The following is a 25,514-nucleotide window of genomic DNA, read 5'->3' as shown; positions in this document are numbered from 1 at the left end:
CCAAAAAGGGGTACAGGTACTTCCTGCAGGAAAAGTGAAATGAGAATCACAGAATCAGAGAATGGTTGAGATGGAAACACCCTCTGGAGGTCACCTTGTCCAAATCTCAAGAGTCCCAGGACCATGTCCAGTTGGCAAAGTTTACTCTATTTTTTCCCCCCATGAAAATTAAATACCATAGGACAAAATATAATTATTCAATTTGCAAACTAACAGAGTTACACTGAATACTCAATGTATACAGCATTTTATTGTTTGAACATATGTTACAATGGACAAACATATATTACATATGCTATACAAAATATACATTCTGCTGTGAAAAAAATATAAATAGACAATAGGAAATAGCAAGAGGGAACAGAAGCAGCTTTGCTCTTGCTGCTTCTGATCCCCCTCAGTTTCTGTACTGGTAGTGCTTTGGCATTGATTGAGGCAATTGCTTGTTTTTACTGAAAAAAGAAAGGCCACTCTGTCCCTCTGCAAAGGGGAAACACATGATTTTCTCCTCCAAGTCTACCAAAGAAGTTTTTCCACAGTGCAGCAAAGTGTCACCTACTTACAAGCATCAGCTATTTACAACCAGCTTATGGACTTTAAATGCTCACGGAAGGATGTAAATGTCTTAATTCAGGATTCAGCTTTTATAGGCCACTCTCTCACAGAAATCAGAGCAGCTTTAGCTGCACTCTCTGACAGCCAGCATAGTCCTGGTGCAGACAGCAGTGATTTTAAAGCCCTGGCCCAGGCCAAGCAGGTCTCACCTACCTAAAGGGAATTCCCTTGCTCCAGGGCCTTGTACCCCAAGTACTTTCAGGGTCTGGACAATGCCAGCTGCACTGTGACAGATCTGTGTGAGCTCAGCTCCTACGAAGCAAGAGAGGAATGAAAGAAATAGGAACAAGCATTTGCCAAATGGCAACGAGAGAGCAGCAGCAGCAGGGATGTGGTTTTCCCACTGCTGGGAATCACAGATGCCAGCAGCACCTTGAACCAGTAGCCTGAGCGACAACTGGCTGAGAGCAGCCCAAAATAAGGCTTTGCTGCTGCTGTAGTTTCATGGCATGGCCTTTTTCATCTGGATTTAAACTGACAGTGCTGGGTCCCTGCAGCAGGGATCACTTTGGATTCAGAATAAGCACTGTGCCTTAAATGCCATCTGGGAAGGAAAAGTCTGGAGGAAATAAAACCAGAAAGAAACAAACTTATGACTTTTTTTTTTTTTAAGCTTTCACCTGTCAGAATCCCAAAATTTACACATCTGTGTTTCTCTCTATTTACCCATAGGTCAAGGACAATTGCATCCCCTTCCCACTAAAGCTGCTGTCTACCAAAGCAGCCATGCTGGCTTTGAGAGCATGGGAAGAGGACTTAAAAATATTTACTCATTTGCAATGATTTGACTATTATTCCTATCCAAAGAGTCATGGGGAAAGCATCATTAGTCCCAGTGTTTCCCCACTCATTTACTCAAATACTTCACCACAGTCTCTAAATTCAGCTGTAATTCTGCACAACTAGACCTGACAATTGAGTCACAAACCCTTCTCTCCAGGAATGGATCAATGGGAATTCTCACACACCTACAACTGAGCTGGGCCAAAAAGGGGTTTCTGTCTTTATAAAAGTATCACACAGATGGTTTCATCTGGGTACAAATCCTACAGCTGCAAAGCAGGCAGCAGTGCCCAGGAAGGAAGCACCTCACTCTAAAGGCCTGACCACAGAGCACAGTGTACCCGCTGAAAACCCATCCCTGAGGAGTCTTTTAACACCTTCTACAAAAAGGGGCATTTTCCCCCAAACAGAACAACTTTCCAGGAAGCCTTTATAATGTCATTGTTCTTCCTCATTTTCTCAGGCACATCTCACTGAAACTATGGAGTCTGAGCTTCCTCTGTGTCAGCAAGATTTTTCAGTAGTGAGGGGTTCCCTGCATTGTATCATTTCTCACCTGTCAAATATTTAAACATTTTGATCACACTTAAGATTTAAGGGAACTATTAGTTCAACAATGTAGCCTGATATTTTACAACAGAAAAGGAACAGTGTTTTAAACTCCATATGCCTTTGGCTATGCAGAAGAAGTAAGTATTTATCACGTGCTCTCTCAATTTACCTCATGCTTTTCATCACCACATTATTTTTAAAAGTTCACTTAACTGTCAGCTAGGAAACATATGGAGACCCCTTTCAGCAGATAAAATACAAAGGGGTTTTTTATAGATAAAAGCTTAGATAAACCTTGAAATTCTGCTACTATCATGAAATGGATCAGCTTGCAGCCAGGTCAGCCAGGCACACAGTTGTAGGCAACAATGAAATTCATCAATATCACAGTTCTACCACATATCTATATGTAAATGCACTTTTCAAAACAAAGACAGCTCTATTCCCTCACAAACAAGCTTTCAGTCCCCCCAAGCTCCCCATATGGCTTGATATGCAGCTGTCAAGACTAACAGTATGACACATACTTTGGCATAATAAAAATAATTTACATTACAGTCAACACATTTATATGCTTAGTGTATACAAAATATTTATAAATGCGAGTTTATTTACAACTAGAGTCCATTATTCATAGAAGAAAACAAGCTCCAAATTTAGACTGCCAACAGACACCTGCCAACAGTCTAAGGAAGGAAAAGGTGGCCAAGAGTTTTATGCTTACAGTTCTGGGGGAATTCTGTGAGGAGGCCCTGATGGTTTGTTTCCAAGCAGACAAAGCACTGTGAAATAGCTACACGCGTTCTTGAGAGCTTTCCAAAACATGCACCACCACAAAGACTGCGTCCAGCATCACACAATCCATGTTTAAATGCTATTTTTGTAGATGGCACTAATTTTCCATGTGTTCTCTGGTGCACATTGCCATTTTCCAATGGAAAAAATGCAGAAAAAAGGGCATGTGCCACCTCCTTCAAGAGAGTCTGACTCTTTAGTACTTGCAGACACATACACAAGCATCTTTGGCCTTGGGGTTAGTACTGAGGTAGTAAATACAGTCAGTCAACGTGGATTTGCTTTCAAGGCTTTGTAAGTGTTTTATGTGGTTTCACTGTGGTCATGAATGTTCCGTGTCCTGTTAAAATCAAAGTTCTCCTCCTGTAGCCTATGGCAGGGTCTGGGTGATGCCTGGTCCCGGTCATGGTTGGCTATACCGTCGCTCCGGAGTGGCTGTGGGGCCTCGCGGGCCAACGGATGGTGCAGGAATTGCGGGTGAGAGCAAGACAGGTCTTTGCTGCCTCCCCACAGAGGAATCTGGAAGGGCTCTGAGGGAGAAAAATCAGAAGATGAACAGAAGCAAGTTCATAGAATCAAGGAATATCCTAAGTTGGAAGGAACCCTCAAGGATCATTGAGTCCAACTCCTGGCCTGGCACAGACACCCCAACAAATCCCACCCTGTGCCTGAGAGTGTTATCCAAACGCTCTTTGGGCTCTGGCAGCCTTGAGGCCATGACCAGTCCCTGAGCAGCCTATTCAGTGCCCAACCACCCACTGGAGGAATGACCTTTTCCTTACACCCAACCCAAGCCATCCCTGACACAGCTCCAGCTGTTCCCTCAGGTGCTGTCACTGCTCACAAAGAGCAGAGATCAATCACACTCAGATTTTAAAAAGATCTGAGCTCTGTGACTTGGCAATTACAATCCTTCTGGACTGATTTTCTCTGGTTTTGCGAGTATATTTTACTAGATGCGCTCCTTTTCCAGCAATCTCTTACAGTAACCACAAACACACCGAGCTTCAGTGTGAATTTTTAAAAAGGTGATCTGGAAGAAAGTCAACAGAAAAATAACCAATTTAGTGAGTTCTTTGAACTTAAGGCCAGCTCAAACAGAAAGGCTATTTGAATTTCTTATGTGAAGTTCCAATTTTTGGTTAATATATGTCCTTGAAGTATAAGCAAAGGCTCACATTCCACAAACTTAAACCTTCACATTCCACAAACTTAAACCTTAAATTAAGAAATTCTATCTTTTTAACATCACCCTCTTCAATCTCAGGTACTGGATGCAAGCTGTTGCTTGCTGATGCAACATTTGGAGAACAAGTGGTTAATAAGTGTGAGTTATTCCACAAACTACTGGCACTTGTGTCAATAGTGAAGGGCAGCATAACAAAAGCCGAAGTTATCAGGAAATACAAAGCAACAAAAGGAAAAGTGGACACGCACCAATAATCTGCTGGGAAGAGATTTTCTTATCACTTTTTTTGTCACGGTTGGTAAGGAAGACAGGCACATCTCTGTCTGCTAAGAGATTACTCAGAGCACTGGTTTCATTCTGGGCGCGTGCTGTGTATGTTTCCTTGGGCATCTGCACCATGAGATTCGGAAGTGTTTGATCCAGGGAGTCCTCCTCGGTGACGAAGGCATAGGGACAGTACTCTCGAGTCCGGGAGTAGATGTTGGCATTGTCATAGCAATCTGAGCAGATCACTAATGGTGCTGCACTACCTGATGAACACAATAGAAAAATAAAATACTCTCAAAATGAGGATGCCAGATTTCCATAGGCTTTATGTCCTGGTATGATCATTTATTACAGCAGCACAGATTGAAGGGTCTTTTTACAGTTAAGGCAGTAACAGAGTACTCAGCTTGAGAGGTCACATGAGAAACCCCCCGGGTTCCCCCATGCAAATTCTCCACAGCAGTCCCCTTCTGAAGCTGACCAGGGGAACCGTAGACATGTTCCCCTAGTGCATGGGCAAAAAAGTTCAATGCAGGTCCAGCCAGCTTGTGCACCAGGGTGAAACAGCCTAGGGATTCAACCAGGATACATGCCCACATCCTTCTTGGACCTGACTTGCCCCTGCATGCCCACCCACATCAGAGCTGATGATAAACCCGTCACTTAGATGAGCTGCTTCTCAACTCCTTCCCGATACAGACCCTAGTGCAGTGGGACTGGGCTGGAGGGATCATGGACAGATGTGAAAAACTTACACTGAGGATCAATTTTCAAGCCAGCCTATATAAGGAGTGATGAGTCCTCAGCATTTTGATGGCAAAGAAAGCATCTCTGTAAGCTCAATGACATGAACATCCAGAAAATTGTCCAAACAAGGTAGGGAAATAGTGTAGACCCATTAGTTATGATTGTAACAAGCCAACCAACCTTAAAACAAACCAACCAGCCAACCTTATACCAAGGATAGGAGTCACAGCTAGTCATCTTCCAAGCAAAATCTATTTCCACCTCTTCTGCCTGGGCTCTTGAGATGCCAAAGGAAAGAAACAGGATAAAGATCTATCTTGACGCTTAAGCTGTGAGGATGAGACTGTGCATTGGCATCCTGATGAGGCACTGGCAACACACCTGAGGCCTTTGCTTACCATCTGTGCCTTTGTGCATGTAGCTGCCAGCTGGAGGCATCAGCTGCTGATGGCTCCCTGCCTCCAAGTTACTGTAGCCTTCCTGAGACTCAGACAGTGTTCCTTGGGAGGACAGGTAGCTGGGAATGTCAGCAGGTAGGTTCATCTCCTCTGTAAGGCAGAATTAACATTGGCAACATTAAACAGTGTGAACATTTCAAGGTATTACCCTTGAAAGCACTACCCAAGCACTATTCCCCACATTAACAAGAATATCCAGAATTTCAACTTGCATATAGGTATCTTTTTTCTACCAGTAATTACAAATCCAGACAGCCAGTTCACAGCTGACAGGGCCAGAAAGAAACTTTACACCTATTGTTCCAGGCCCTGAAAACATTTCTAAGTTTATTCAAACATCTACTTCCAAACTTTAGTGTTTTCCCTCAATGTAGGGCAAACCTACTGTATAAGGAACAGAATTAGTACACTTCTGGTATTTAAAAGAACTTCTAAAATGGAGGAATTTGAGCAAAACCCTGAAGGGATTTTAGAAGGAAATCTTCAGTTCTTTAATCTTATCAATTTGTAACAAATCCAGAAATTTCAAGTGTTTTGGATTAAAAATAGGACCAGAAACTGTTGATTTTACACTTAACCTGTGTTAGTGATGCTGTAGTCTTCATTCTTTCTCCTCATGTGGTAGATGACGATAACCCACACCAAGGACGTTCCCACCACACAACACACAACGACGATAATCACGATCCCTACTGTTGTCCAGCCATCCTCTTCATGGACAATGGCATTCTGGGAAGAATCACAGTTGGGGGAAGCCAGGACATTTAGGTAAATATGGCCACGCTCAGTGCCTAGTGTGTTGGACATGATGCACGTGTACTTCCCTGCATCTTCCAGTCCTGCATCCACTATGATGAGGAGCTGATTTGCTGCAGCGAAGAAATGCCGCTCGGTGACTGTCAAGGGACCATCGTCCTTGGTCCAGTTGAGGCGAGGGGCAGGACTGCCACCAGCTATGCACTGCAGGACAGCAGTTTCACCTCGGGTCACTGTCCTGTCCTCCAGGGGCCTCATGAAGGAAGGGGTTTCTGGGACAAAAAGTGAAATTGTAAGATAACTTCAAAGAATCGTGGAATCCTATAATTGTTTGAGTTGGAAGGGACCTCAAAGATCATCCTGTCCCATCCCCTGCCATAGACAGGGACACCTTCCACTAGACCAAGTTGCTCCAAGCCCCATCCAAGCATCTCGGGCACTTCCAGGGATGGGGCAGCCACAGTTGCTTTAGGAAACCTGTGCCAGTCCAATTCTAAATCTGGCCATAATATTTAGAGTCAGTGTCTTCAAAAAATGCTGCACTCCAGAAGGAATTGACCTTCCATTATTACTCAGCATAGTTCACAGGATGGGTCAGCTTGGAAGGGACCATAGTGGGTCATCTGGTCCTACCTCCCCTGCTCAAGCAGGGTTATTCCAGAGTACACAGGACAGGATTGCATCCAGACGGTTCTGGAACATCTCCAATACAGGAGACTCCACTCTGGGCAGCCTGTTCCTGCACAGTAAAGAAGTTCTTCCTCACATTCATGCAGAACTTGCTGTGCATCAGTTTCTGCCCATGGCTTCTTGTCCCATTGCTGAGCACCACCAAGCACAGCCAGATCTATCCTCTGACCCCTCCCTACAGACATGGACACACATTGATGAGAGGTCCTCTCAGCCATCTTTCCTCAAGGTTGAACAAGTCCAGTTCCCTAAGCCTTTCACAGAATCATGAAATCATTTAGCTTGGAAAAGGCCTCTTAAGATTATCAAGTCCAACCATTCACCATCTCTTTGTAAGAGTGATGCTCCAGTCCCTTCATCATCTCCGTAGCCTCTGCTGGACTTGCTCCAGGGATTCTGCATCCCTCTTGTCCTGAGGAGCTTAGAACTGGACACAGCACTCCAGATGTCCCTCACTAGGGCTGAGCAGAGGGGCAGGATCACCTCCTTGACCTACTGGCAATGCTCTTTCTCACGTATCCCAAGATCCCACTGGTCTTCTTCCTGGCAAGTTTGTTACCTGTGACAAAATTTGCTATAAGGTAACACAAATTACTTGCTTGATCTACACTGCTGGACTAAGATATGGCCCTCAGCTCACTGCAAAGATCACACTAACTCCAACTCCACCAGGTAGCTCTGCAACTCAGCTTCTAAAGCTTCACTGTGTAAACATCACACGAAGTGCTGCTCTTTGTCTTTTAACTTCATTCTCCACCATTTCAACTTGCTACTTATAGCTAAGCTACATTTCTACTGCAGCTGAGCAGGGATCCATCTGCCAGCACAGGCCAGTCACACTTACCCAGCACAGTCAGCGTAGCATTGGCTGAGAGTCCCCCAGCAATGTTCTGGGCCATGCAGCTGTAGATCCCCATGTCTTCCATCTTGACATTTGCAATGAAGAACACATCGTCCTCAGGCATGACGTGCATCCTCCTCTCTCTTGCAGCAGGGAAGTCCGTGCCACCATCTTTCTGCCAGGAGATCTGTGGCGGGGGGTGGCCCTCGGCAGCACACTCCAACCGGGCCATTGCCCCGGTGCGGATAGTGAGATCCATGGGAGTTTTCAGGAAAGAAGGGAGCTCTGGATCAAAGAGGATTCAGCATTTTCATTATCAGGTAAAATGCAGCAAAAGCTCCACAGCAGAGAGGAAATTTGAAAACATATCTGAAACACTCCATAAGAGAGAGAAACAGATTCTTCTGAAGAACTGCACAAATTTTCAGTGGTTATTTCTAAGAGCCTTTCTCCCAAAACTTAAATACATTATCTACAATGTTCATAGAGTCACAGAATGCTTTGGGTTGGAAGACACCCTTAAGACAATACATGCCCAAGGGCAAGGACACCTTCCACCCTCCCCTGCTCCAAGCCCTGTCCAGCCTGGCCTTGAACACTTAAGAGGGATGGGGCAGCCACACTTCTCTGGGCAACCTGTGCCACAGCCTTGCCAACCTCACAGGGACAAATTTCTTCCTAATATCCAATGCAAACATACTCTATTTCAGTTTAAAGCCATTAAGTTCCTGATGTGAAGAAGATGATTTCTCGTGGGAAGAATCCAGGGAAAAGTCTTTGCCCCTATTTTTCTTCTCTGCTAACAGGGAAGGTAAGCTTCCATCTCATCACCTCTAGGTACTGTGGGGATCAGTAGTCTGCTGACTGATGTGAACATTGTCTTCTTACCTCCCCTTCCCTCAAAATAAACAGAATCATGATAGCTAAAAAAAAAAACAAAAAAAACAAAAAACCCTTGCTTTTGACTTTTCAGAGTTTTTACTACTTATTTTCTGATGAGTCTTCCCCAGTTTTACAAACATGTGAGAAAGGTGTTGAGTTCTGAGGAGACAGTAGAGGGAGCTTTTAGTTTGAAGAATTCCACCTCCAATTAACGAGATGAACAACTAATTGTGTTCTAATAAAGTACGGGAGATAAATGCCACTTTCAAAAAGTGAATAGAGGCTTTTCATCCACCAAAAAAAAAAAAAAAATCACTTCTTTCCAGCTTTTTAAAATGATGTGTGATATGTCTAAATCCCATTGATATTTGCAAGAGTATTTTGGGCCAGCTTTAGTGAAAAATAGACTTGTAGCTACTTAATGGAATTTTAGGTTCAGAGTGTTTCTCCTTTTTTACCATTATCACTTACCATTGACAGTCAGCTTGGCTTTGTTGGAATAATTGGAGCCAAAGTGATTGGTGACAATGCACTGGTATTTCCCTTCATCAGTGAAATTCACATTCAAGAGGCGCAGGACAGTGGTGTATTCCAGCACCTCCCCACTTTGCTGCTGGTACCTGGCAAAATTCTCAACGTCAGCATCATAGAGGACCTCACTGTCTTTGCGCCAGGCTGTGGCCATGGGTGAATCACTGCTGCTCACAGCAGTGCACATCAGGGTCACGTTTGTGCCTCGCAAGGCCACCGTGCTCTCTGGGTGGACTCTGATCTGTGGTTTAGGGAAATTATCTGAAAAGAAAAGCGCCAAGATTAGCTACTTTCCTCTTGAACTTGAATTAATATTGCAAGAAAACTCACTCAAAAGACAATGCAAGCAAAACCAAAACTTTGGGAAAAGATGTCCTGCTTGAGGGGCACAAATTCAGCTGTTTTGAGCTGGAAATCAAGCTGTGAAGGAGGCAGAAGAATCAGCATTGAAAACAATCAGTGTGGAAGTGTGGTGCTGAGCAGCCCTGCCTTTTGTCCAACTTGTCTGAAACTTGCTTTATTTAGATCACACTCAAAAATCCCACTCAGCTGAAGAGCCAGGCCATTTTATGAAGGACTGAGACTTACTTTCAGATAGTTTAAATATCCTGAAGAGCCTTGAAGTTCTACAAGCACAAAGCATAACAAGCTGGAACTTCACTAACTCATCCCACTTGATGGAACTGATTTCCATATCCATAAATTCAGCAAAGACACTCTCACAGACACATGCAGAGCTCTGTCAGACCCCACTGTGGTGGTACTGGAGTGGAGAAGTGGGTGTGTGCACCTACACGATTATTATTGTAGCCTTTCCCACCAAAGCAATGAAAGAATTGCATATACACAAATAACTGTTATAAAAATTGCTCACCAGGAAAAGGAAACATCAGGCCTGCCACAGGCTTCACACAGACTCTGGGCAAAGAGTTTGAGGCCACCATAAACATCGCAGTTATGGAGCACCAGGAAATGTGCCAGAGCCTTAGAACTACTGTTAGAACTACTCTAATTTTTGCCCAGAGCTGTGGCTGGAAGAGCTGGAAGAGCTCATGGCCAGGTTGGGCAGGGCTTGGAGCAACCTGTTCTCATGGAAGGTGTCCCTATCTATGACAGGGGTTGGAACTGGATGATCTTTAAGGTTCCTTCCAACCCAAACTATTTTATGATTCTGTGATATTCTGACATATGGGCAAGAAGCAGGAAGAAAGTGTCAAACAGACCTTACAAAGCTAAAGGTAGTCATAAGCAGGGAGAATGAAAGCATAATCCATTCTTACTAGTAAGCTAAATAAAAAACAGTGCCCAACAGCACTACTCCTTCGGGTTAACTTCAGTGCTCAAACACCACTAAACAGAGCAAAGAGATGCAGAATTAAACCCCAAACTCACAGCAGACTCAGGGATATACATGGGCCCACATGTACCTCCCCAGCACTACAGCTTGATTTCAGCAACAAGACTTGTGTTACTGTGCTTTTGTGTCAAAAGTCACTAAAAATACAAACCACAAACAAAGTCATCAGGGTCCACACTGAGAAGGCTTTGTCCTGCCAACCACTCAGGGTGAGCACAGCTGACACTGACAGCCTGCAGCAAATGGCTCTCGCTGAGCCACTGGGGCAGCCATTTCAACTGGCAATCACAAAGCAAACTGCTTGTGTTTAACACTCTGCAGAAACAGGGCAAAACAAAAGGGTGAGTGAAGTTTATTTCACATGCATACGTGTGATTTCACACAGCAAAGCAACTTAAAGCATACACATACTGACACATCAGATTTACAGTATTATTTTATACCTATAGGTATTTTTTATAAAATCTTGGGTATTTATGCTAGAATCAGTCCCTCTATGTCAGCATTAAAACCTAACATTTCATTTTAATCCTGGAGAATATAAACTCAGTTTCAGCTTCTAAAAAAACAATCCCAAAACCACTAGGCCTGTCTTTAAAATTATCTCATCCCTCTTTAAAGCAATTAAAAGAACATAACATTGCAGCGCAGCTCCATGTTTCAAACTAAGCACAACTGCCATTATGAAATGAGCAGAAGCCTCAATTCTCATTTTAATGCCAGCTGATAAATATTTAAGGCCAAAAGTGATTTGTTTCATACAAAACTCCATGTTTGTTTCAAACAAACTCCATGTTTTCTGCTCCACAGAAAACCTACCAACAGAAAACAATGATGGGTCTCTTCTTTCCTACCATCCGCTTTCAAAGTTTCTTAAGTATTATTACTCATTTGCTGGAGTGCCAGACGCCACCTCTGAACTGACTTCAAGACACTGGGGGGCTGAGTTTTGTTTGCCATACTCCAAGTATGAGTTTGACTGACTTGAGACAGTCCAGCATTTAGCAAGAAGTGATCTGTCCTAAGATGCAGCCAGTCATGGGAGAAAAGAGGCACCAAACAAGCCAGAATTCCATCCTGCTCTTTGTCTGTACATATCAATGACTCATCATTTTTAAATACATCAGAGAAGGCAACTTTAAAACCTGAAATTGTCTCCTCACAGCAGCAGATCTTGTTAAATCCATCTGGCCAAGGTTAACTAATGGAGTAACAATTTTAGACCAGATTACAAGAGTCAGAGACTTTACCTCACAGAAAGTAGTGCACTACAGTAGTATTAGTCTTGGGTGTGAAGGTCATTTCACATTATATTACTTCAGATGTCTGAAGACCATAAGAGACCCTATCAGCTTAAACATCTGCTGAGCACATACAAAATCTTGTCTAGCTGTGAATTTTAAAGCCTTTCCCTAGCCCCAAAAAACAGGAAGAAAAACACAGGATTTGCTAATCCCCCTGAGAGATTACTGATGAATTATTTGTTTTGTTCACTGCCTACATGCAGTGCTGAGACTGCTGCAAAATCATAGGATAGGAAAAGCTTAATGGTTCAGTACTGCAAGAAAAAGTTAATTCCTCCTAATTGCAACTAAGGAAATGCAGTTGAAGATTTTATCAAACCTTAAATCTAAATATTCTGCTGCCAACTTTGAGTTGATACTTTACCAGCATTGCTGCAAATATTTCATGATGAAAGCAGGCACATTTCAGACAACTTCAAACAACCCTACAATGGCTGAAGAATTCTTTCCAAGGTAGGGCTTGGAAAAAATCTCTAAATAATTGTTATGAACTTACAGCTCCTTCAGCTGAGCCTGGGCAAAGGGATTTTCTTGGATGGACATTATTGCATTGTTGCTTAAATCTCTGTAAGTTAAGCAAAGAGCACAATGAGGAGTCAGTGTCATTTCATATGCTGCCTTCAGTTAAATACTTGAAAATCTCACAGAGAACACAAGACTGAAGTTGACACATAATTAGGAGTTCTACAAATTAAAATACTTACAGATGTTCAAGTCCTTCAAGACCAGAGAATGCTTTTTTGGTAATTGACTTAATTTGGTTTCCTTGCAAGATTCTGAAAATAAAGGCCCAGAAACCAGTCTGAATGTCAATATGAGCTCACAAACAAGACCCAAAAGAAATACCCTATGATGCTTAACTACATTTTTTTTTCTAATTCTAGCTGAGATACAGGATTTAATACTATTCTTTTTAGCTTAAAGGCTCAACTAATTTTCCCGAGAACAGGGCTTCTTTCCTATTTTCAACTTAGAGATTTGGGTTAGAAATGTGTCAGAAGATAATTTAAGTCAGGAGGATGAAACAGCAATAAGTAGAACTTGGGAATGAAGCAATAACTTCTTAATACCAACCTGCTACCACCACACAACTTCCTGGACTGCACCCTCACACCAGGCTATTTCTTATAAACAAGGTTTGTAACTACACAGGATGGAGCTTCCCACAAAACACGTGGCACTGGATGAAAAGTGCACGGTCTAAGTATCAAGTAGTTTGTTAATGCAATAGTGTTTCAAATTTGCTCAAAAATACTTTGTATTTTGGGGTTGTTTTTTTGATAAGTAGTAACTTTTACCCAAACCAAAGAAGCACAAAAAATGACACTCATCACACAGAGGGAGTAATTTATTCAATAATAAATGCAGTCAAACACTTATGCTTAAGCTCATCAAATTGGTGCCGTAAGGAATTGCAGTGCTACATGGATCCGATGCTCTTGAACAAGGAACCCAGGACTACATCAAGTGGTAGTTACACGCAAGTGGAAACACTGTGAGAAGGGCTTTCTGCCTCATGTCATTGACTGACAATTACTTAATATTTTGCACTCTCTCTCTCTGCATGCCTGGGAAGTGCTGTTGTTCCCCTAATTTGTAATACATACAGTTTATCCAGCCTGCTGAGTCCCACAAAAGCTTCATTTGCATCTTCTATGGCCCAGGAGATCTCATTGTTCCGCAAGTCCCTGCAGGAGAAGACATTTCTCAGAAAGAAGACTTGGAACATCATCATGACCAGGGCTACTGGTGAGCTGGGGAAGACAGGCCAGGTATGCAGCTCTGGCACACCTGGAAGGTCTCTTTCACAAAACTAAACTTGTCAGGAGATTAATTTCTCACTTCAGAGGGGCAAAAGGGAAAACTTCACGATAAGTGCTGCAGTAAGCACCACAAACAAATTCTGCAGCACAACTTCTTGATGTGGCATTTAAGGAGAGCCCTGGTCTGACTAGCACTTTTCATGTGATGGACTATTTGCCAGGAGCTGGGAGAGGCTCCTGAAGCAAGTTGGTTCATGTAAGGGAATTAACCAATACACCAGCAGCATTAATCTTCACAAGTAACAGGCTTACACCAGCATTAGCATATTAAGGAATTACACCCAGGCTACAGTGTAGGCCTGCCAGGCACACCTTGGTGGCTTCTCAAAATGAAGTTGATATTCTGCTCACAAATCTTGTTATCATCTAATGGTATTTCTGACTGACATCAGCACAGCACTTCAGCCCCTCACGGAGAAGAGAGGTCTGAACAGCAAAAGCAATAGAGCAATACAGTTTGGAGAGGATTAAATGCTCTTCAGAAAGAAAATGAAATAAATTCACATGCATTTTTAGCCTGAATGGCATGGACTGAGCCAAAAGCATCTGTTTTGATACCACCATGCACAGAGAGGAGTGCATTCAAAGGAAATCACGCTAATAAAAAATAGTCCACCCTGTGTTTTACCTAGTATTCTATGCAACAGCTGGAAGAAGCTTCCAAACGAGTCAACTGACACAAAACTAGCTGCATACACAGGCAACTGTATATATCACTCATATAAACACCTCTTTCCCTGTGCTAATGAGGGGAAAATGAAGTATCTAGTTTCCCATTATTGAGACTGTAACTGTGTAGAACACCATCGCGGAAGAGACTGAGATCAACCTCCAGGATACCATCAGTGGTAACACACAATTTTCTTATTTTTCTTACTTTGAAATACAGAAGTCTTGTTAAAACCACACAGAGCAGTCACTTTCACAACTTGTATTTATACACTTCCAAGTTTAGGACAAAAAGAAAATAATTTCATATTTCACGCATCACAAGGTCTGAACAAATAAGGCCTTGAAACTTGCTCACATTAAATCTTTTCCTCTTTGAAAATTATTCAAGCTACAGTACCCAATATGGAACTGAGCTAATAATGGCTATATGAATAATATGCCAAATTTATTTCCAAGATGCTAGTTCTTGTGATTTAAAGCATTTCTAGAATTATCTCAAAGTCTGCTTCAGAATGCTATATTGTGAGTGCTGGAGACTACAAATGCCAAACTGCTCACAGTATTATGAAGCAAATAATGTGACAATACATAAAACTTCAATGCTGCTCTTAGATACATCTGTAACCCTAACTTGCAGTTAATGTACAGTTCTACAGTTTATTCTCCTATACCACAGAGTGGCAGGAGCTGAACATACAGAAATATGTACACCAGCTGTAGCACCAAGCAACCAGCACACAACCAACAATGGAACTAAAACCACATGGTATCTCCTGGTTTTTGAGGTATTTTTACACTCCACTACTCAGACCACTCAGCAAAATGACTGAGCAGCCCAAAAGAAAAGCCCCTCATTGTGTGAGAGAGGAGTTGGCTCCTCATGCCTGGCTGGGCACTAATGCTTGGAGCCTTGTTAATCGCCACTGCTCTCCATCCTGCAGATTCCAGACCCAAAGCAAAGGGCCGGGCCCTCACTGTTGACACCCCTGAGAGCCCAGGACAACCTGCTCATTAATCTGCTCTTATTCTTTTTCATGCTACTCCAAATCTAAGAAATTAAGTTTAATTATTTCATTAAAAGGTTGTATTAAGGTTAACAGAGTATGACTTCTTACATGAATCTCTCTGGTGAGTTTGCTTATTTAAGCATTTATTTAATGAAGCGACAGAGGGGTTATAGATTTTTACTCCTTTCTCAAGCACTGTTGTTTAGGATAATTACAACTGTTCAGACCTACATGGGACAGGACTGGGTCTCTTCAGAAATATCCCAGATCTGCCAAAAAAGGTCCTAGCAAGTGCAAAGCTGTGCCTTCAACAGCAAGAAGCAACTCTACACCCCGTTATGTTTGTGAGCTCAGCACATGAGCAAGACGGGCTAAACTTCACCTTCTACAACGCAAAAGGGTTCAGTCCTTGGTTTCTGAGGTTCCAAACCTAAGGAAACCCTCTAGAATAAAGAGCTCCAGGCTATTTGCTCCACAACTGTATTCACAAGGTACCCACACCTCTCAGAAGCGGCAGGACACACATCTGAGCACTCAAGGTCACCAAGTCATTGTTTCTTACTACCTCTACAATTGGTCAGCTTGTTTTAGCTGGGCTGGAATGCTATCATCTTGGCAAGCCAAAAGATTATCACCCCTACCACACTTGCAGTCAGGACAGCACCAACAATGATCTCAGGCTCCCACAGTGCAATATCCATTGTCTCTACTTCCAAAAGCACCACTTAAACTACAACTACATTAAACTGAAACTTCTGTTTGAAGTTTTCTGTACTTACAAGGTTTGAAGATTTGTCAGACCTCTAAACACACCATCAGCAATGTGATTAATGTGATTGTCACCCAGGTTTAGCTTCTCCAATAAACCAAGTCCCGCAAAGGCAGATTCCTTGAGGCGAGTGAGCTGATTGTATGACAAGTCTCTGAAAACATTCAACACACACTTTAAAAGCAAGCAGGGGGATTAATTATTAAGATACTTTCTGTCTCGATTAACTATTGTGTTCTAATTTCTCTAACAGAATACTTATAATTAAAATACATCATTACCATGGGCCTAGCAAGGAAATGGAGTACTTCCTTTGCTAATTCATTCTTGCCAATCAATAACTGCAACATTTCAAAAATCCCCAATGAATAGCAGCCCAGGACTTACAGCTCAGCAAGTCTTTGGCAGAATTCCCACGCATCTGGGCTGATCCTGGTGATGGCATTCTGGCTAACATAGAGTTGTTGCAATGTCCGCAGCCCATACAGCCAGCCCTTGTTTACTTCTGTTAAGTTATTATGTTCCAGTTCTCTAATGAATTAGATGGAAAAAACATTTGCCAAATAGATAATCAATGTAACATCTACTTATAAAATTTCACCTTGTGGATCTCAAAATTATTTACTAACTTTAAGCCTTAGACAACAAAAAATGCATGATTCTTTCAATCCCATTGAATTAAAAAAAATGAACTAAAGTATATGAAGAACTGAGTAACTAAACGCCAGCTTCAGGGATCGAGTGGCAGAAACAAAACTATATTCTCAAAAATAACTTATTTTTTAAAAAGAAGTCTTTTGCTAACATTGCATCATACATTCTTGTATACACACTGTTAAAGTCACAGAGGAAAGAACAACCCCATGTTATGGGGACTGCAAATGAAAACCAGCAAAAAGCAACTACAGAGGCAAACATTCTTGATCACCATGCAGGAAGAAGCTGGAAAGAGGACCAATACAATGGAATCACAAGACTGGTTTGTGTTGGAAGGGACATCAAAGATCTTCCAATTCCAACTCCCTGCCATGGGCAGGGACACCTTCCACTAGACCAGGTTGCTCTATTCAACCTATTCAGCCCTATTCTACCTGGCCTTGAACACTTCCAGGAATGGGAAAGTGTATCTTTCCACTCCTGAAGTAACCAGACATGACATGAAAATAATGGGAAAATTATACTCTTTTCCTATGATTTCATCACTATCTCAGCACAGCCTTGATGTAAGGGAACCAGGACACAACTCCCCGGAGCCATTTTCTTCTTGCAAAAGAAATTCCACAACCAGGCATACTCACAATTCCTCTATATTACCCAGGCCAAAGAATGCTCCATCCATTAGTCTGCTAATCCCATTGCGCTGCATCTTCAAGGACTTTAAGGATTCCAATCCTTGGAATGTAAGACTTTCCACTATTTTAATCCGGTTCCTTTTCAGTTCCCTTTCATAAAGATGACAGTAAAATATTAAGACACCTTGCAACAAGCACCACTGTGTGACAGTCAAGAACACGCTGAGATTAACAGCTCAGCTGTAAATGCTGTTTTGATGGTTTCAAGACTGTTACTTACAGAAACTGCACATGAGGCAATCTGAAGATCTTTGGTGGAATCATACTAATCCTATTTCTGTTCAGTTTTATCACCATTAGTGAGCTAGATAAGTTATCAAGGCAACCTGCTTCTAGAGTAGTTATTCTGTTGTTACTCAGATTCCTAAGGAAGGAAGGAAGAAGGAAAGAGGTCTTTCAGAACACAGAGAATTTGATGAACACAATGGCGCACGTACCTCAGAGCAACCACTGATTAATAGAACCCAAGACCTTTGTTGTGAAGTCACATGAAAAATTTAAATCACCAAACTAAATTCTTTTTCCCAAAGGAATTGGTGTGAGGAGCTGATTTTTACTGCATGTCCATGTTTCAGTTAGAAGTGGTTAACACAATGTCCACTCAATAAATGATCTACTCAAACAGGGCAGAAATTATTCCCTGTTCCTGATAGCTTATGTACCTGCATTCTGACAACAGCAATTGCTGTTTTCCATGTTATTTGGGAAAATACAATACAGATTGGTATGAAAGCTATTTTATTTCAAGGACATCTGTAGCTCCATTAAGCACTGCTACCAGTTCAAAGCTGTGTAAGGATGCCAACTTTAAGACACTAATTTAAGAGTAAATGAGGTCTCCAACATTATCATTGCAGAGCCAGGAATCCCAGAGACAGTAGATCACTCATACTTACAGGTACTTCAGTTGCATTCGTGGAAAGGAAGAGGCTTTAATTTCTGAGATAAGATTAGAACTAAGATCTAGATTTTCCAATGAAAGGTAGACCTGGAGCTGCTCAGCATTTATTTCAGGAATGGTATTGTGTACCCTGAAAAAGATCAGCAATAAATATGATTATCACAGCATTTCATCCTTCTGGATGCACGGCTGAAACAGCAACAGGATTCTGTATATCAACAGTACTAGTGAGCTTCATGAATGAGACATGCATAACATGCTTCCAAAAGTGTTAACTCCTAAAGCAATACCGCAAATCCAAGAGCTATTTGCCACCATGGCATATGAACAGATTCAAATTCTGAGGCCTATAGATGAGCTGGTCCTTGTGGGAAGTGTCATTCCTGACTGAATCCCACCCCTTCAAACTGCCTGCCTTGGTTGACTGCATTTTATTGGTAATTTAGGGTGACTTGTTTGTCTAAATAATTTGTATTTCTTTAAAGAGTGCTTACATATTCCCTGATGCTCTTTACATGAGCAGTATTTCAAGAAAAAAAATTATGTTTTCCTACAACGTCATAACAGAACTCTAACGTGGTTCTCCCATTTGTTAAACAAGAAAAAGGCAGATGAGCTATTACTTACAATGAGAGAACAGTTATATTGGAAGTTGTTTCTCCAAAATATGGAATTTCACTTAGCTCATTGTAATTCATTTTCCTTAAATAGAGGGGAAAAAAAAAAAAAATTACTGACACGTCAAAGAGGAGAAAAATCCTTCTGTACACAGCAGAAACAATTCATATCAATGCATTTCAAATTTTTACTGTATTAACAATACTTAGTAGTTGACAAAAAAATATCGCCCAAGAGCTTAAATACCAATAATTTGAACAATTTGAACAGCAAAACATGCTAGCTTTTTTCATTTTCATGGATACTATTACTTCTCTTTCATTTAAAATCAGCTATAGCCAAGACAAATATTCCTCATTTCTCTTTAAAATTACTGGTCTTCTGATCTTTCATGGGAAAGATTTCTGCTCACAACACAAGAGTTTTATACATAAAACGTGCTGCCAACATGGAGCATTATTAACTTACTCTGAATATTTCTGCAAGACAGACCAGGTATCTTGACAGGCAATAAAACATTCTAATTAGAATTAGGTAGGATATGTTAAGACTTTATCCTCATAAAAAACAACTTACACTTCTTGGAGAGTAGGGACAGATAAATCAATGCTCCAATTGGATGATAATAAATGATTATGACTTAAATCCCTAGAGAACAGAGTAAAAAGTTATTTAGTTCCTGGAATAATAATTAAAAAACCTAAACAAACCCAAAACAAGGATACTTTATGCAATCTCAAGTTCAAAACTGCATTTAAGTATTTTATACAGCTGCTCCTTCACTAAAGAAAAGAACTTGTTTTAGTGGTCACTCACAATTAAAAGTCTAAACAGTTCTATTTCTCTGTTTGAATAAAAAAACTTTTGTTAAAGCTTCTTGATAGGAAGATTGTACCTGACCAGAGAATTTTGGCTTTAATCCAGAGCTTTATAACTCTTTAATAACACTTGTCCACTGTAAGAAGGAAAAACTTTGCAGAGACATGAGAATAATTTCTTACAAAACGCCCGTTATTGAACTGCTTCCTGCAGCGCAATCCCCATTTTCTCAGCTTTCCAAAGATGCCGACTAGCCAAGGCAGGCTTATTTTAAAGGAACAATATACACAAAATTCCCAAACAATCTGGAGCGGAGAGAACCCTGAGGCTGGGCATCTTACAGACAGATGCTTTAGCACCAGTTGGTTTTACTTATAGGAATCAAATGCAGGAGTTGGACTCTTTCAATGGGCAAGAATCATTAAATCCAGCTTTAATGCTCACACTGGGTGTTGGTGCTATTCCGATTGCTGTAACTTTACACAGTATTTTACTTTTGCCTTGGACTTGGTGCATAAATGCAACAGATACATCCATTTCTGAGCACAGGCTGCCTCTAGTCATGACGTGAGTTAAAGATGGACCAAAAAAATCAGGTTTGTGATGGAAACATGGTCCCAGCCTTTCTGACACCAGAAAGGACAGGTAGATGTCAGCCCAAAAGGTGAAACCAACTCATCAATGTCACATTTTGCTGGTACAAGTCCAGCACAGAGGTGAATCTCCCAAAGCTCACGCCAAGATCCAGAGTCATTGTGTCTGAACAGACCTGACACTGCCACTACGCTTGCAGAATAAGACTGGTGCCCTCACCACAGTCGGAAATCTGTTGGCGAGTGCAGGAATAACTGGACACAGCTTACGTCTCTGAGCCATGAAGATGGTGAAGGGTCTAAAGGGGCCATACAAGGAGTGGCTGAGGTCACTCAGCTTGTTTAGCCTGGAGAAGAACAGACTGAGGTCAGGACTCACCAGGGTCTGCAGCTTCCTCCCAAAGGGCAGCTCTGATCTCTGCTCTCTCTGAGCAATGACAAGACCCAGGGGAACAGCTGGAGCTGTGTCAGAGGAGGGTTAGGTCGGCTATCAGGAAAAGGTTCTTCCCCCAGAGACTGGTCAGGCACTGAACAGGCTCCCCAGGGTAGTGGTCAGGGCCCCAAGGCTGCCAGAGTGCAAGGAGCATTTGGACAATGCTCTTGGGCAGAGGGTGGGATTTTGGGGTGTCCTACACAGGGCCAGGAGTTGGACTCAATGATTCTTTTGCGTTTCTTCTAGCTCAGAATGTTCTATGCCAGCTAGTTGTTCTAGCCTAGCAGCAAGGCATCATGCTTCCCTCCCCATTTCCAACTGAGAGAGAGCTATGACAAGCTGTTTTCAGCAAAGCTGTTCCCTTCCCTGTGAGCTTCTCTGGTAAGGTCCTGTATCACTGATCCTTTCATCATTGCTGTAGTAGCATTGTATGTATTTATTACAGTTAGTTTTAAGATTATCAGGCAGGCAGCAGCTATGCTGACGCAGGAGACAAAATCACACTTTGCAACCAAAACTGTATTTCTCTGTTAAAATTAATATTAAAATGTAAATGAGTATAATTCAAAATATTTCCATTGACAACCAGGTTTGGACAAGCCACAGCATCCACACACTCCTCTGTTCCTGCAATAGCTTTGGGCCTGTGCTTGACTCCAAATACACCGAGGGTCAAACCTGATCCTACAAAAATCATCAAGTCCAATTCCTGGCCCAGAACAGGTCAACCCCAAAATTCCACCACGTGCCTGAGAGCATTGTCCAAACACTCCTTGAGCTCTGACAAGACTATTTTTGATCTGTAACAACACAATCTACTAAAAGACAACATGGACTGAGAATTGATAGACTACAGTATAGCTGTAGCCATTAACTTTCACTCAGGTTCAGTGTAAAGATTCGGCTGAATTATTAAAATACTGGGTGTCATGGCAAGTCAGACAGTTGTTAATGTATTCTTTTAATTACACCAAGATGCAAATTATACAAATAGAGCAGTGTGGGCTTGGAAACAATTAAAAAAAAAAATCAAGAGAACCTGGAGAGAAGAACTGCAGCCAGTTGCAGAACTATTCTGCAGCTCTGCTTCCTCAGTACATGTGGTAATTCAACCAGCCCTAAACACTAGGAAAAACACAAAAACAACCAAGCATGAGCTGCTTCTCAGCAGGCTTCCCACCTCAGGGGGTTGAATATTCAAGACACTCTCTCCAGCTGCCCACATTCCCCTGAACCCCGCTCAGCCCCAGCCTCTGGGCATCCACAGGAGGCTGGCACAGACAGGTGGAGGGAGATATGATCCCAAATCCCAGCAGTAGACTTTCCTGAATTTTTCAAACATGCAGGCACCCAGCCAGTGCTGGCAGTCTAATCTTGGAGCAGTGTGTTTAACCAGAGCAGGAAGTACTAAGCCATGCTGTTTCCAAAGAACTGGTGCACAACAGATGGAGGAAGGAGACAATGGACATGGAAGATAACAACGTACCCCTCAAGGTGTGTAGATACTCCACTAATGAGCAAAACCAGGCCATGGGTTCTGAGCCAGACCAACCTGTGTGTAAGGCACAGCTAGCAGGCACTGACACAGATCTTGGAAGCAAGATTAATACACATAGAAAACTGAAACTTGATTTTTCTAAGGCTTTCAGGAAGACTGTGATAGAATATGTTAGCTGGGTAAGGAACCTTCAACAACCTTCTAGTCCACCTGCCTGACTACTTCAGGACTATCCAAAAGTTAAAATTATTCAGGACACTGAATTCCTCCAAATTCCTCCTAAACACTGACAGCCATGGGGCCTGGGTGATGAGGATGGGCTAATATCCAGCTATCCCTCCCAGAAGCCCTACTGTCTAATTACTGAGTTAGAAATTAAGATCTTAATTCAGAAAACACAGGGAAGTATTTTTCTATTATTACTCAGATTTGGACTACAACAAATAAGTCCGCTTTCAAGAAGTTGGGTAGGGTTGATATTTAAAGTGATTCTGACATTATTTATATCTACGTTCTGCTACTGATGCTTTTCTTTTTCAAACAGACCAACTGATTACAAAATACAGAATGAAACACATTGGCTGATTTTCTGTGTTTAGGGATCATTTAATCACACAGCTAAGATTCCTGCTATTCTGGAGAACCAGATGCAATTCCCTTGTTCTGGAAAAGCCAAAACCAAAGAACCTATCTTTAAGCAGCCTTTGTAACTGGGAGGCCCAAGCTGTGCAGAATACAGAGCAAACATGCAAAATTTGTATTTTAGAGATTCATCTGGTATTGTATATAACATCATCCAAACATCATAACATCATTCATTTTGAGCTTAAGTGGTACTCATCTCTTAAGTAAATAAAACAGAACACATACCAAACCGATTATGGATGATGAAGAATGATCTTAATTCAGCCAAGCTGACAATACTGTGGCACTGTAGAGGTGTTGATGCAGAATGCGGGCAGCCAGTTGAGCTCACCCAAGAAATCTCTTGTGAACAGAACTTGCTGAATTAATTAACTGATACCTGAACTACTTCTATTCGTTGTCTCTCTGGCTACCAGGACATATAAACACACCTACCACTATGGGACTAGAGGCAGCGACCACCAGCATTGTGCTTCTCTCTGTCCCTACACACAGGGCTGCCATTCCTTGCTCTAAAGAAACTAACGTTAAGAGGCAGACATAAAAAAAACATTCCTAACTCCCTAACTTCGTAATGCTTTTCATCACCCACCAGGTTAACCACAAAATAGATATAACTTCAGAGGAAAAATGAAGTTAGTTGCCTGAGAACTTCCATCATGAAAACCAAGTTCTGCTCTGCTGGCTTTATTAAAAACAAAAAGGGAAAATAAAACCAACCTGCACACACACACACACTGGAAGCACCACCTGCAAGTAATTTGAGAATTAGGAAAAAGAAGAATTTTTAGTCCTCAGTGCCACTTGAACTAATAGAGAAAAGCACATCAGGGACTTGATCATGTGAAAAAAATTAGGCTTTGATTAATTTAAAACAGCTGGTGTACATTATAGCTCATTTAGATTCAGAACTGCTAGAGTAGTCCTAGTGAAGAAAAAACCTCACCCATGCTTCATGTGCCAAAATCCTGAAAGCCACAACAGAGGATAGACAGAATGGATTGAGAGCAGCTCTGGGGAGGACTTAGGGATGTTGGTGGATGAGAAGCTCAACAGAAACGTGCATCTGCAGCCCAGAATACCGCCCCCCTGAGCCCTGGGCTGATCCCCCAGCGTGAGCAGCAAAGGAGGGGACGATTCTGCCCCGCTCAAGTGAGACCCCACCTGCAGAGCTGCCTCCCCCCCGGGGCACCACTGCCGGGGCCGCTCTGCCCGCAGCGCTCCGGGCCTCGTGAGAACATCCCGCGGACAAAATCACGGAATCAATTAGGTTGGAAAAGACCTCCGAGATCATCGAGTCCAACCTATGACCAAACAAGACCTTGTCAATCACACCATAGCACTGAGTGCCACGTCCAGTCGTTCCTTGAACGCCGCCAGGGAATCCAGCACCTCCCTAGGCAGCCCCTTCCAATGTCTAATCACTCTTTCTGCGAAGAAATTCCTCCAGATGTCGAACCTGAACCTCCCCTGGCACAGCTTAAGACTATATCCGCTTGTCTTATCGCTTGTTATCTGGGAAGAGAGCCCGACCCCCACCTGGCGGCACCCTCCTGTCAGGGAGTTACAGAGAGATAAGGAGGACACCGAGCCCCGAGCCCTGCCAGCCGTTCAGCCCGGGCCCCGCACCGCTCCCGCCGCCGGGCCTCGGGCCCGCACCTCCCGCCCCCGCCAGGCCGAGGCCTGCGCACAGCCCATGCCCGTCCGGCCCCGCAGCCCCGCCGCGCTCACTCACAGTCCCGTGGTGCCGGCGGGCAGCGGCGGAATCCTCCGCGGGCCCGGCCCGCTGGGCAGGCGCTGCCGGCTGCAGTCCAGCAGGCCGCGGCGGCACGAGCAGGGCGCGGCGCAGGGCTCGGCGGCGCCCGCCCGCGCACACAGCGCTGCCGCCGCTAGCAGCAACAGCAGAGGCCGGCCCCGCGGCAGCGCCCCGCGGGCGGCCCGCACGGCCGGCCCCGCTCCCCGCATCCCCCGGCCCGGCCCGGCCCGGCCCGGCCGCGCCGCCCCGCCCGGAGCCACCGCAACGCGCAGGCGGCGGGGGGCGGGGCCACAAGCCCCGCCCCTGACGTATTCCGGCCGATTTCGCGACCCGCGCTGGGCGGGGCCAGGAGAGCGAGGCACCACCTCAAGCCCCGCCCAGCGCGCGCGGCTCTCGGGGCGGAGCACGCAGGCGCGCGGGCGCCGCCTCAGCCCGGGTGGCCCAGCGGCCTGAGGGCAGGGTGCGGGCGGCGCCGCCGCCGCCGCAAGGCGCTCCCCGCCACGGCTTCCGTTAGAAGGTGTAAGGGGAAGGGCCAGAGAGTCCCGATAACAACCTCGGCTTGCAGACGCGGAGGGTGGGTGTTTTCAGGAGCTTCGTTTCAACCGTTTGCAACGTCAGCTTGTTCTGTCGATGGGTGTCGGTGTCTGCAGGGAGGGTCAGATGACCCACTGTTGTCCCTTCCGAGCGGGCCCATTCTGTGTCCCCACGAACTAGGTGCTGCCGCGAGGGTGTCATCCTCTCCCTGGGCTGTGGGTGCAGTGCACCTTTGCTGAGGTGTCCCCTCACAGACACCTCACAGGTCTCCCCAAGGCTGTGCGGCTCCACTGGCACCACGGCCTGGGTCTGTGCTCCAATAGCCAG

The 25,514-nt window shown here is 43.5% G+C and overlaps 1 protein-coding gene across 2 annotated transcripts; it reads right to left on the bottom strand.

Annotated features, from left to right (window-relative positions):
• Positions 1-230: 230 nt before the first annotated feature.
• LRIG2 (leucine rich repeats and immunoglobulin like domains 2) lies at positions 231-24,755 on the bottom strand. 2 transcript variants are annotated; one of them, XM_053998007.1, is made up of 18 exons: positions 24,633-24,755; positions 19,486-19,557; positions 18,919-18,993; positions 18,287-18,421; positions 17,611-17,754; positions 17,337-17,480; positions 16,426-16,569; positions 16,049-16,192; positions 13,375-13,455; positions 12,472-12,543; positions 12,264-12,332; positions 10,615-10,778; positions 9,047-9,367; positions 7,697-7,978; positions 5,985-6,434; positions 5,347-5,496; positions 4,183-4,464; positions 231-3,275 (listed from the first exon to the last, which is right to left on the bottom strand). In XM_053998007.1, exons 3-18 carry the CDS (start codon positions 18,987-18,989, stop codon positions 3,049-3,051), a joined length of 2,880 nt encoding a protein of 959 aa, XP_053853982.1. In that variant the 5' UTR covers positions 18,990-18,993; positions 19,486-19,557; positions 24,633-24,755; the 3' UTR covers positions 231-3,048. The 2 variants fall into 2 exon arrangements, 1 of the variants encoding a protein (XP_053853982.1); XR_008440517.1 differs by lacking the exons at positions 231-3,275; positions 24,633-24,755 and adding an exon at positions 5,129-5,225 and having other exon boundaries at positions 4,394-4,464.
• Between the last annotated feature and the right edge of the window lie 759 nt (positions 24,756-25,514).

Source organism: Vidua macroura, chromosome 24 (genome assembly GCF_024509145.1).
Source record: "Vidua macroura isolate BioBank_ID:100142 chromosome 24, ASM2450914v1, whole genome shotgun sequence".
In the NCBI taxonomy this organism is placed as follows: Eukaryota; Metazoa; Chordata; class Aves; order Passeriformes; family Viduidae; genus Vidua; species Vidua macroura.
Note: the sequence above shows the minus strand (reverse complement) of the source record. Positions and strands in the feature narration are given on the sequence as shown.